Raw genomic sequence first — 12,712 nt, 5'->3', positions numbered from 1 at the left:
GTCCATCTTCGTTATTTAAGAGGGTACTCTGCTTCACTCTCGTGGAGAGAGATATCCAAAGCAAAGGTCACTGACTCACTGAGTTAGAGCTCGAGTGACTGAGAAGAAGAAACGGGGAAAAAAATGGGAAGAAAAGCTCTGTTAACGTTGGCGATCTTCTGCGTATGGACACTATCTGCAGCTGCAGCGGAAGAAGAAGGGAACGATCCAGGGTTGATGATGAACTTCTACAAGGACACGTGTCCTCAGGCAGAGGACATCATCCGTGAACAAGTCAGGCTCCTCTACAAGCGCCACAAGAACACCGCCTTCTCCTGGCTCAGGAACATCTTCCACGACTGTGCCGTTCAGGTCCTCATTCTTTTCTCAAAGATTCCTGCTTTTTTTTTGGTTCATTCTTTGGGTGTTTTTTCTTGGTGGAAATTGTCTTAAAAGTTGATAGATTTCAGTACAATTATAAAGTATTTGTCAGCTCCGTTTCACCACGAACATGCAGAACATGAAACAGAGCTAAAGACTTGAACTTTTTTCGCTGCCCGATTATCTTGACAGTCATGTGACGCGTCACTTTTGCTGGATTCGACGAGGAGGGAGCTGTCGGAGAAGGAGACAGACCGGAGCTTCGGTCTGAGAAACTTCCGGTACATAGAGACCATCAAGGAAGCTTTGGAGAGGGAATGCCCCGGCGTTGTTTCCTGCGCTGACATTCTCGTTCTGTCCGCAAGGGATGGCATCGAAGCGGTAAAACTTTCAATCTCTTTTAATTTTTTTATGCAAAAACATCATTTTTAGATAAAGGGTCATGATTTTTTTCACTTAAAGTCCAGTTCTTGACACCGAATTCGTAAATCCAACGGAATTAATGGGTTCGGCAATATGCCACGGGGGAACTCTGAAACTACATGACGTCTGGTTCTTTGGCCAGGAAACTACGTGTTGTTTTGGAATAGTGTGATTGGAATTCGTGGCGTGTTTTGGCAGGTGGGAGGGCCACACATTCCGTTGAAGACAGGGAGAAGAGACGGGAGGAAGAGCAGAGCGGAGTTGCTGGAGGAGTACCTCCCCGACCACAACGAGAGCATATCCGTCGTCCTCGACAAGTTCAAGGCCATTGGCGTCGACACTCCTGGCCTCGTCGCCCTCCTCGGTACGTGTATTCCATCACGTTTTGTCAATCATTTGGACTTTATAATCTAATCCTCTATGGATAAGAATCATATGGTCCGGTTAATTTTTTTAAATGTCTCGGCCATGTTTAGTGCAAAACATTGATCAAGGTTTGGATCTCGACCGTACACAGGGGCTCACAGTGTGGGGAGAACCCACTGTGTGAAGCTGGTTCACAGGCTGTACCCGGAGGTGGACCCGTCACTGAACCCGGACCACGTCCCTCACATGCTCCACAAGTGTCCGGACTCGATCCCCGACCCCAAGGCCGTGCAGTACGTCAGAAACGACCGTGGAACGCCCATGAAACTGGACAACAACTACTACCGGAACATCCTCGACAACAAGGGGTTGCTCCTCGTGGACCACCAGCTCGCCTACGACAAGCGAACCCGTCCGTACGTGAAGAAAATGGCCAAGGACGAGGACTACTTCTTCAAGGAGTTCTCGAGGGCCATTCAGGTCTTGTCCGAGAACAACCCTCTGACTGGTTCCAAGGGTGAGATCAGGAAGCAGTGCAATGTTGCTAACAAGCTTCATTGAGTAGCCTTTTGCTTGTTGTTGTTGTTAAATAAAAGCTTTAAAAGAAGGGTTTCATATAATTATAAAAGTGGTCGTGATGTGATGATGGTGATCATCATGGTGACCACATTGTGTTGATGATGACCCTTTTTTTTATGCAACTAGTGTGATCTTTTGGATGGTTTTAATTTAATGTGGGTCAGTGGCGGGCATGATGATGATGATGTATGATATGATGGATGGTGTTTGGCATGATAATGTATGATGTTTACGTTTTTAGTTGGTTATGGAAGATAGACGCATTAATACCTTGAATTTTGTTCATGTTGGACATCATGCTTCTATATATGAAAGATGTATCATGAAATGGATGTGATGATGATACGCAAGCCTATATATACACATGCTTGATTATTACAAGTATGCATGCATGTGGTATCATCTCCATTATTTACTCATTCATGCATGCATGATACATCTAATCCTATCATAAAAGATTCCAAATTAAAGAAAGAATCTAAATGAAGAGGGCCCTGTAATAAAGCCAAAAGACACACGTAAAAAGAACAATTGATACTCCAAAGTTATAGTACTATATAGTATGGCCCGCATTGAATTATTACGAACAAAAAACCAAGGGGATTGAATATGGAAAAGGATATGATAAGATTCCATTTCTCAACCATTGGCTTATAGATTTATAGTATAAGCGGCACTTTGAAAATTCAATATGCGATGGTGTTGCGTGTAGGCAAGAGTGCGGTAATGTAGGGTCAAATTTATTTTCACGTGTCAAGAAATTTAAAAAATTATATAAATAAAATATATATGGTTATTGCGGTGTCTAGGTAAATAGATGGTAGCACATATATCATGTTAATTAAAATAAAGTAAGCGACTATATATTAGTCTAAAGTACCAAATTCCAATTTAATTTTTTGGTAGCCCTTTTTGATCGCACAATATATTAAGATCAATTGTCCTCATGACCATCCCGGGGTTTCGAAAACCCTAATTTTTTTTCCTCTTAAGTTTAATTAAATAAATTGTCGTCATTGTCTCGGTTTGAACCTCTCCTAAACCAAAATCTTCAATCCCGGTCCATATTTAATCATGTGGAAGCACTTCGCCTTAAAATTCAAATTTGGGATTTTGCCTGACAAATATGGAGAATCTTCGAGCTTGAATCTCGCCGGAGACGCAGATCCGCCGTGTGGGGATGGTTGAGACAAATATCCCACATCGGATTTTGAATTTTTCTTCTCCATTTATATATGAGTAGGATGATTGTATTTTATTCATCGTGGGTCGAAGCTAATGGGTTCAGTTCTTAATTGGGCTTACCCAGGCAAGTCTCCGGGCCCCATATCCTCCGGGATGCGGCCTCGTAATCGAGCGAGCGTCGGCAAGAGTTGACCGACTTTGACCTCCTTCGCGGGGGGCTGAGACATGCGTGGAGCCCTTCGTGGTCTCTCTGCCGACGGTACTATGGCCGACCTTAACAGTTATTCGCTTGGTCCATAACGGGGCTTACGTTCCCACGATAGCCGTTCCTTTTTCTTCTGGCTTATACAGCCATATCGATGGACGTGAGATCATTCCTTGGCCGTCTATGGTTCCATTATCGACGAAATACGTCAATGGATCTCAAACCCATATGAAACTTCAATTACAATCCCTGTATTAAATTAAATACCTATAAATTCTTCATATAATTGCAAACAACTCATTTGGCACTATTGGTTCTTGTTCAAACCATATATTATATACTATATATAAATCTTCAGAGCAGATGATCGAGAAGAAAAGACCATTGGCCAAGGTTTTCAACTCTCTTTTGGATTAAAAATAAGATTATATCTAATAAATATTAGGTCAATTAATTAGTGGAATTAATTAATTAACCATCGAACCCTATCTGGCTCCAAACTGAGTCTCGGACTCTGCTCATGTCACGACCCTTGAGTGTCCTGCCCACCCCTACGAACACCGACGCGCCACCGTTCCTCCTCTCACGCGCCACCCACTCGTGCGGCGGCACCATATCTCCGTCGGTTTCCGCCACGTCATCATCCCAGTCGCTTCCCAACGGATCGGCAGAGTCCACCCGGAGGATCTTTCCCCAGTTCGGAACGCTCACCGGTGCCGACGCTGACATCTGTATCCGCCCACCGCCGTCACGCTCGCTCGCATCAGGAATCCCTACGTGGTGGCGACCAGCCGGCTTCAATCCCCAAGACGGCGTGGGCGCGGTGGCGCGTGAATTCCAAGCGCCGACGTGATATCGATCCGAGTCGTGTTCGGTCACCGACCACACATCCTCTTCCATGAGCTCCGGGTCGGCGGAGGATGCGGCGTCCACGTGGCGGTTACTGTAGCTGTGAGTCCCGAGAAACCGCTCGCTCCGGCTATTTGTTAATCTCTGGCCTTTCCCCATAATAATTCTCATTAACCCTTTTCCAGAGAAATCATTAGTTCAAAATTTTTAAGCCAAAAAAAAAAGTTTTTTTGTTATGTCTTCTGATCAAGTTATGAACACTCTTGCAGGCAGCAGGATGAGAGTGCGTACACGTATATATAACGTTGGCGTACGGTACACATGGTGAATGTTCCTGTTCATCCTTGCCTTTGTAGCATAATCTTATCCTCAAAATACTGTAATTTCACTTGCTTTATATTTGGAAATTATTGGACCGTGCCCCTTTTCTTGTTACGTACAAACACAAACAAAGTGCATGGTAACTTACGTCCATGTCAGATTTCATTTTGTCACTTTGTGGCGGGTGGAATAATCCAATAATCGGCTCTAATTATTATTATCCCATATTTTCAACTAATAATTTTAACAATATTGTTACTAAACACATAATCAAGATTACATACACCCCCGTAAATTATCAAAAGTCATACTTATACATAGCTATATAAATCTAAAGAGGAAAACTATAAAATGATTTACATTGCAATGTCATTTTGTCTGACAGCGGTGGATCCCACAATCCCGCGTGGGAAGCGAGCTGACCTTTCCAACATTATATGTTCGACACGTGTGCGGCATCACTCACTGGTTAATGCCACGTGGCGTAAGCTTGGCCCGTCGAAAACAGACGGAGCTAAAAGATGTTGGACGATATGGTTAAGGATAGCGACTACCGAACCAGCGGTCTACAAGTGCTGCATTATTGGCCTGTCTTTTCCTCTCTTTTGTCTTTTCTCTGGTTATTTTTTTTTTATTTTTCCTTTTGTCTAAATTATTGTAGTGGATTTTATTTAAAAAAGATTAGTGTATTTATACGTTAATTATTCAATTTTATACTATTTCCATTACAAAATCTTCTGTCACCCTGTTGGGTCCACAAGAAAGTGTCAGCAGCATCATGACCCAGATGACAAACACATTATAAAATGATGTGATTGAATTAGAATAATTATTTATCTGTAATCATTACATTCTAAATTGTAGATTTCATTTTTTGTTATTCCAGTTTCTGCTACGCTGCATGTCATATTATAGCTTATTGCACGTAGGCCATTTTGGAAAAAATATTGGGATAAGTGAGGTCCATTTTCTGATTCCAAATTGGGCCTGTACGAATTCAGCATTTCGCCTAAAATCTAGTTTCTGATTCCAAATTGGGCCTTACTTCTCGAATTTAGTTTTTTTTTCCATGGAACTTCTCGAATTTAGTATTGAATTTTGTTACTTTAACATAAATCCGTTAGTTTCATGTTGATTTCATGCAACTTTTTTTTTTACTAGAAACTGATATTTTTAGAACTTTTCATTACTTTCATATACATTTACAGAAAAACAAGGTATTATTCCATTGTTGATATTGCATATAGTTCAAAATATTCATTCCTAACCTCTTCTAAATTTACATTTATTTTTATACCTAATCCAAATATTCAATTCATTTTTTATATTTATTTCTTATAGTATTATTAATGTTCTCCATAATTTTTTTTTAATTTATCATTTTGAGGCTCATTATATGGTGGATGCCCATTTCATTAGGTTTCTCCATGGGCTCTCATACCAGCCCATTAACGTCCCATCATATGCTTTATTTTTTTAATTATTATTATTATTATTATTATTATTATTATCCCAAGATTGTTGGATGATTACTCTCCACGCGCGAGTGGACTCGTTAGTTATTCGGCACTGACTCGGTGGTTGGCACGTGAATCTGTGGGAAGTACTGTGCTTACACCCCCTTGCATGCGTTTTGGGGAACACACGTAATTGTCATTGGGGGTTTAGACTTAATTATATTTTCACCTAATTTATTTTATTTCCTCTTTGAAAACATAATTCGTGTTTAAAATTTAAACTCCTGCTTTAAAGGAAAACAATTTCGTTAAAATTATCCTATATTTTTATATATTAATGGACTAATAATACAGTATTCATAATAGTAACACATTAACTTCTAATAATAGAACTATTTTCGAAAATTTCCGATATTTTTCGCAATAAAGACGCCATGAAAACGTAAATGAACCTGGAGTGAGCAAACAATACACAAGCACATTCTTCTTCTTCCGGGTTTATTGCTTCCTGAATCAACGGTCTTCTCCGATCCAAAGGTTTCTACTTTCACAGACTCATCCATTTTGTACATTTCGTAATTTCTTGTCTAGTTTCGCATTGGTTCTACAATTTAATTTATTTTTACAGACCCACTTCAGTTTTCCATTCCCAGTTTCTGAAAATGATCGTCGAATCTCCATAATTAGATTTTGCCTCCTTGAAGGGACATTCTCAATCAGTTTCCAGAAACAATAGTTCTGGGAAGAAGTTGTCGTAGAGCCTGCATTGTTGTCTGGGTGCTTGTTCAAGTTCAAGGAATTAGAAAAAATCCCGCGAATATGGGTTACCCAGACACTTTTTTTTAGGGTTTTTCCCGACGAAATTTACTATCGTGAATTATGCAGAAACCCAGATTGTGGTTATGGCGGATGAGGTATTGCTCTCTAGGGCAGAGTCTGCTGCTCCAAAGTCTTCGGTTTGGTCCGAAATTTCAAACGTTGCAACGAGATCTTTTGTGTTGGGTTTCACCTCCTGTTCATGCAGTGCTTTTGTCTTCGGCTGCGTCGTGAGTTCTGATTCGTTAATCTCCCTTCTCTAACTTCAATTCTTTGTTTCGGACAAATGCAGAAGCAGAATCGAGATGGGTTTTGCGTCATTGATTGAAAAAGTGTTTGCTTGTGTTGGGTTTTTACAGATCGGATATTCAGCTCCTACACAGTCCGGTATCATGAAAGACTTGAATCTCTCTGTAGCTGATGTAAGTAATAAGTTCACATCTGTCTGATTTTTCATATTTTACAACATGTTAATCTGTTTCTTCTAAGCTTTCCTTGGCATATCTGTTTGGTTTCTTCTCAGTATTCGTTCTTTGGATCGATATTAACGGTTGGGCAAATAATTGGAGCTTTGATGTCAGGCAAATTGGCAGATTTGGTCGGCCGTGTATACGTAAGATTTACCTATTCCTGCGTCGGTTATCAGTTCATGGTTAAAATTTTAAGCTGTTCTCTGTGATTCTCTTGAAACCAGACAATGTGGATAGCAAACGTTCTCTACATTGTTGGTTGGCTCGGAATTGCATTTGCCAAGGTTTCTGCTCTGCTCTTCCATTTTCGAAGTACATTTTAAAATAAAGAATGTAACTTACTTCCCCATGAACAAAGGATGCTTGGCTGCTTGATCTCGGGAGGTTCTTGCATGGAGTCACGATTGGGATCGGTTCATATTTGGCAAGTTTCGGTCTTCCTGATCTGAAAACATGTTTTGTAGAAGTTCATTCTTGTTGATATGCAGAAGAATGAATAAGAATGCCTGTCTTGGGCAGGGGCCTATTTACATTGCCGAGATAACACCGAGAAACCTGAGAGGATCTGCTTCGTCATTGTCTCAGGTTCGTAAGAAGAAACAAAAACCTTTAAGATTGGGATAGTAGATTCATCTCTCGGCTCTTTGAAAGCCTTTTTGTGATTTTTGTTCTTACAGTTGTTTGCAGGCATTGGCATATCCGCCATCTATGCTCTTGGAACCGTCGTCTCTTGGCGTGCCTTAGCTCTTATGGGTAATCTCTCATTTCAGTTGTTCCGAGAAATATCGCCGATTCTGACTGTAGGTTGAATTATTATCCGTGGTATTTGGTCCGGTTCGTGATCCAACAAAACCAAATTTGAAAGTCTTGATATTCAGATAGTACACGTTGGTTCGGCTCTTGAGAAAAAATGTGTCTGAGGCAGATTTTGTTTGGTCTCCGGACAGGATCTGTGCCTTGTCTTGTGACTTTGCCTCTTCTTTTCTTCGTCCCCGAGTCTCCGAGATGGCTGGTGAGTTGAGAAAGCAACCTCTCTTTTATCATTATGAAGTTGAAATTTGTATTATCTGAATAAAAACTAAAACTTTGAGCTAAACTAAGTTTCTTTTATATATCTTCTGCATATTCTTACCTTTCGGTTGGTGTAGGCTAAAGTGGGGAGGCGTAAAGAATTCGAGGCGGTTCTGTTGCATCTACGGGGAGAAAATACCGAATTCTCAGATGAAGCAGCCGAGATATTAGTAAGTTCATTAATCCCTAAACCAATCATTCAATATCTTATATTGCACTGAGTTTACAAATGCCTTTTTTTCCTTGAATTCTCAGGAATATACCGAACAAGTTAAACAACGACAGCCAGACGACAGTTTCTTCAAGCTGTTCCAACGAAAATATGCGTTTTCACTTATGGTATTCTTAAAACCGCGACTCTGGACATTGTATTCTCTTCTTTGACAGGACATAGACCGTGAAAACAGAGTGAAAACTGTGCAGATTGGAGTTGTTGTGATAGCATTGCCGCAGCTCCAAGGGGTCAATGGTTTTACTTTCTACACTGACTCGATTTTTGCTTCTGCCGGTAAAAGTTCCTTTCTTTTTCCTATTCCGTCCTTGTCTGAACCGAACCGATGATTCATTGATCTAGATTCTGTTCTTGTCTGAACTGAACCGATAATTCATTGATCTAGATTCTGTTCTTGTCTGAATCCAGGTATATCCAGAGATGTTGGGTTCCAAACATCGTCTGTTGTCCAGGTTCCACCCTATAACCTCAAAAGTTAACCACTGTCCTGAATTATACGTACTTTATCAGCATTTAAACGCAAACTGCAGTTATTTGCAGGGATTTTGGGTACTTTGCTGGTTGATGTATCCGGACGGAGATTGCTTCTTCTGGTAAGATTTATAATACCGGAATTTACGGTATGATTGCTACACCAATGGGTTATCTAAATGTCAGCACGAGAGAGAAAACGTTGCATAAAAAGTATTAGTAATGCAGGTTTCTCAAGGAGGAGCATTCTTGGGTTGCCTTGTCATATCCATCTCTTTCTTCCTACAGGTATATATGTGCTTCTACAAAATTGTAGTTTGAATCTTCAAAGAACTTCCACTAAACCGGCATTTGTTTCGGTTTATCTAATTTCCATGGTTATGGTTCGGTTAAGCTACCGAAAAAACCGATAATGTTGTACGTACTCTGCAGGAGAGGCATATCTGGGAAGCAGGAACACCTGTCTTGGCACTTGCCAGTGTGTTGGTAATGATATGACATCCATTGAGATTGTAATACAATTGAAACATCTATCTGCTAAGGTAGATATCTATATACGGTTGAATGTTGTAACTATCTTGGTATCATTTTTGGCCAGGTGTATACTGGCTCATACGGAATAGGCATGGGAGCAATACCTTGGATCATTGCATCAGAGGTAAACTTCAAGCTTCTGAAGAGTATATGAATCAAGATGATGATGATGATGATGATGATGATGATGATGATGATTGCAGATTTACCCTGTGGACGTAAAAGGAGCAGCAGGTACGATATGTAACCTCGTCAGCTCCATAAGCTCATGGGTCGTCACCTATTTCTTCAGCTTCTTGCTTCAATGGAGCCCTACTGGTAAAATAAAATTTACCTTTTTTCAATGATCCTTTGGGTGTATATATGTATATATATATATATGATTGTGAAGGTGGAAAATGAAAACCGTTGCAGGGACATTTCTCATATTTGCAAGTGCATGTGGCGTTGGGATTGTGTTTATAGCAAAGCTGGTTCCAGAGACTAAAGGCAAATCCTTGGAAGAAATACAAGCTCTTCTCCTCAGTTAATACAAACCAGTGAAGTTATTACCAGAGTGTCTGTGTCAGCTGCCTGTCTGTAATAAAATGAGCTTTTAAATTTGGTCCGAATTCCAAACTGTAATCTGTTTCAGGTCATAGTAATGATATAAATCTGAATAATCCAGCAAATCACTCAAGAAACACTATTATTTATTATTGTTTTTTGGACAAAGATTCAACTACAAAGGCAAACTCAAAACAATTTATGAACGTAACATCGGTTCTTAAGAGCTTTACAAAGATTACACTGTCAGAATAATGGACGGGAAGATGAAAGATTTTATTTTAATACACAGAGATGGATGGTTATGTTTCTTGAAGTTGAAGATTATTATTATTAACCGACGGATCCCTCGAGCTTGATGCTCATAAGCTGATTGACTTCAGCTCCAAACTCCTGAGGGAGCTCATTGAAGACGTCACTGCAGAATCCGGAGATCATGGCGGCTAAAGCTTTCTCGTGATCGATCCCTCTCTGCTGGAAATAGAACAGCTGATCTTCTCCTATCTTCGATGTGCTCGCTTCATGTTCTACCCTCGCTGTTGGATTCTTCACCTGTGTGAAACCATACACCAAATCATGCCAGAGAATGAGAATTCAAGATCCTACACCAGTAAATGATCTATACGAGTTTTTTAGAGCCAAGCAATGTGAACCCACAAAGATGGAATCAGAATAGGTTGCAGAATTTACTTCAATGACAGCCAAAAAAGATATCTCGGAAAAAGGAATTCTAATGCCCAACCTACTTAGCCTGACCTTGACCAGACAACTCTGGCAACTGTGTAATCAGAAGAACACAGTTTTCGCAGGAAACGAGATTGGATATGGTGTTTAAACTACCTGGATGTAAGGGTATGTGTTGGCAGCTGCATTGTCACCGATGAGCATTGAGTCACAAGTTGAGGTGTTCTTGGCATTCTCAGCCTTTGACTGGACCTGAACAAGCCCCCGATAACAGTTCCGAGAATTTCCAGCAGAAATACCCTTTGATATGATCCTGCTTCTCGTGTTTTTTCCCTTGTGGATCATCTTTGTGCCCGTATCAGCCTGCTGATAGTTGTTTGTCAGAGCAACAGAGTAGAACTCCCCCACTGTATCATCACCTTCCAAAACCACGCTCGGGTACTTCCAAGTTATTGCTGAGCCCGTCTCCACCTGTGTCCACGAGATCTTTGAGCGAGCTCCGGCACAAAGCCCACGCTTCGTGACAAAATTGTAAACCCCACCTCTCCCTTCCTCGTCCCCAGCATACCAATTCTGCACGGTCGAGTACTTGATCTCTGCCCCCTCAGCACAATACAGCTCCACCACAGCAGCATGTAGCTGGTTTCGATCATATGAAGGAGCAGTGCATCCTTCCAGATACTCGACAAAGCTCCCCTCATCCGCAACGATCAGAGTCCTCTCAAACTGACCCGTTTCCAGAGCATTGATCCGGAAATAGGTCGAGATAGGCATTGGACACTTGGTGTTTTTGGGTATATAACAGAAGGACCCATCGCTGAAAACCGCAGAGTTTAAAGCAGCGTAGTAATTGTCATCACTAGGGACAACCCTTCCTAGATACTTCTTTACCAAATCTGGGTATTCTCTAACAGCCTCGGATATCGGACAGAAGATCACACCTGCTTTCTCTAATGTCTTTCTATGAGTGGTTGCAATGGAAACGCTATCAAGAACTGCATCAACCGCTACATTAGCCAAACGCTTCTGCTCTGTCAAAGGGACACCCAATTTATCGAAATACTCTAGAAGCTTCGGATCAGCTTCATCTAAGCTATTCAAAGTCGGATTCTTTTTCGGGGCGGAGTAATAACAGATGTCCTGGAAATTGATGGGTGGGTAACGATTATCCGACCATCTGGGCTCTTTCATTTTCATGAATTTCTCATAAGCTTTGAGCCTAAAATCCAGCATCCAATCGGGTTCCTCTTTCAGTTTCGATATGGAACCGATTGTAACCTCAGACAACCCTTTGGGAATCGTAAACGAATCGATTTCCTCGACGAAGCCGTATTTCTTATCATAGTCTAGATTCTGGAAATACTGCTGAAGCTTATCGCTCGAGTTAAGCGCTGTTCCTGCAGAGGATTTACCTGGTGAAGCCGATTCTGATTCGGTCCCGACAGTCCGAGATTCGAACCCGACATCAGCTCGAACCCTGACGATTCTCGTCGCGGTCGGGATTAGGGTTTTCTGCGGCGGAAGCTTCAAGTTTTCGGGTTTGGGATGAAACCCTTTTGGTAGCTTGGGAGAATCTATGGGTGGTTGCAGAGAAAAGCGAGAGATTCCGTTCGCCAGAAGAGAGGCCATTGTTGTGGCGCGTGATGTCGTAGAACAAGATCAATTGGACACCTCGGTACTTCTTCGTTGGGTTTCCTGTCTACGCCCAGCCAGAATCCATGCTAATTATCGGAAAATAAATATATATTCGTGGACTCAAATAAATGATATAAAGATATTAATTAACTCTAATTATTTTGTGTTTTTAGTTTCTCACTTTTTTTTTTAACGGAGTACGTCATCTAACTGACTAGTTTTTCACCTTTAAAATACTAATCTAATATATAGATCGGTTCACTAGCGAATCACTAAACTCCAAGATCTAAATTTTAATTTTGGTTTTTGAATGGATCGAGATTTTTTAATAGATTTTGAACTTATGATTTTAGCATTTTTAATTTTTGGTATTTTTTTTTTATAAATTTAACTTAGAGAATGAATAATAATCTGCGAATAATTTTTAAGAATTTAAGCATTAATTCGTACGTTTTTTTAAAACTAATTTTTTTTAGAATTATTTTAATTCTTTTGATAATCGAAATAA

The 12,712-nt window shown here is 40.6% G+C and overlaps 4 protein-coding genes across 4 annotated transcripts; 2 read left to right on the top strand and 2 right to left on the bottom strand.

The window, feature by feature from the left end:
- The first annotated feature begins 24 nt into the window (after positions 1 to 24).
- Positions 25 to 1,999, top strand: LOC104813112 (peroxidase 42). Its single transcript, XM_010540636.2, has 4 exons — positions 25 to 351; positions 553 to 741; positions 982 to 1,147; positions 1,301 to 1,999. The coding sequence occupies exons 1-4, from the start codon at positions 124 to 126 to the stop codon at positions 1,708 to 1,710; spliced, it is 993 nt and encodes a 330-aa protein (XP_010538938.1). The 5' UTR covers positions 25 to 123; the 3' UTR covers positions 1,711 to 1,999.
- Positions 2,000 to 3,291: 1,292 nt separating this feature from the next.
- On the bottom strand, positions 3,292 to 4,248 carry LOC104813102. Its single transcript, XM_010540625.1, has one exon. It carries the CDS (start codon positions 4,136 to 4,138, stop codon positions 3,590 to 3,592), a length of 549 nt encoding a protein of 182 aa, XP_010538927.1. The 5' UTR covers positions 4,139 to 4,248; the 3' UTR covers positions 3,292 to 3,589.
- A 1,922-nt stretch (positions 4,249 to 6,170) lies between these two features.
- On the top strand, positions 6,171 to 10,037 carry LOC104813082 (sugar transporter ERD6-like 15). Its single transcript, XM_010540601.1, has 19 exons — positions 6,171 to 6,282; positions 6,631 to 6,791; positions 6,921 to 6,983; positions 7,085 to 7,174; positions 7,256 to 7,315; positions 7,390 to 7,455; positions 7,551 to 7,616; positions 7,709 to 7,784; positions 7,979 to 8,043; positions 8,180 to 8,272; positions 8,358 to 8,441; positions 8,526 to 8,610; positions 8,743 to 8,786; positions 8,865 to 8,927; positions 9,034 to 9,093; positions 9,238 to 9,291; positions 9,404 to 9,463; positions 9,543 to 9,657; positions 9,754 to 10,037. The coding sequence occupies exons 2-19, from the start codon at positions 6,648 to 6,650 to the stop codon at positions 9,867 to 9,869; spliced, it is 1,404 nt and encodes a 467-aa protein (XP_010538903.1). The 5' UTR covers positions 6,171 to 6,282; positions 6,631 to 6,647; the 3' UTR covers positions 9,870 to 10,037.
- Positions 10,011 to 12,296, bottom strand: LOC104813092 (UPF0051 protein ABCI8, chloroplastic). Its single transcript, XM_010540613.2, has 2 exons — positions 10,726 to 12,296; positions 10,011 to 10,437 (listed from the first exon to the last, which is right to left on the bottom strand). The coding sequence occupies exons 1-2, from the start codon at positions 12,196 to 12,198 to the stop codon at positions 10,219 to 10,221; spliced, it is 1,692 nt and encodes a 563-aa protein (XP_010538915.1). The 5' UTR covers positions 12,199 to 12,296; the 3' UTR covers positions 10,011 to 10,218.
- Between the last annotated feature and the right edge of the window lie 416 nt (positions 12,297 to 12,712).

Source organism: Tarenaya hassleriana, unplaced genomic scaffold (genome assembly GCF_000463585.1).
Source record: "Tarenaya hassleriana unplaced genomic scaffold, ASM46358v1 Cleome1, whole genome shotgun sequence".
Taxonomy (NCBI): Eukaryota; Viridiplantae; Streptophyta; class Magnoliopsida; order Brassicales; family Cleomaceae; genus Tarenaya; species Tarenaya hassleriana.
The sequence above is the reverse complement of the archived record's forward strand: the minus strand, read 5'-3'. Positions and strand labels throughout refer to the sequence as shown.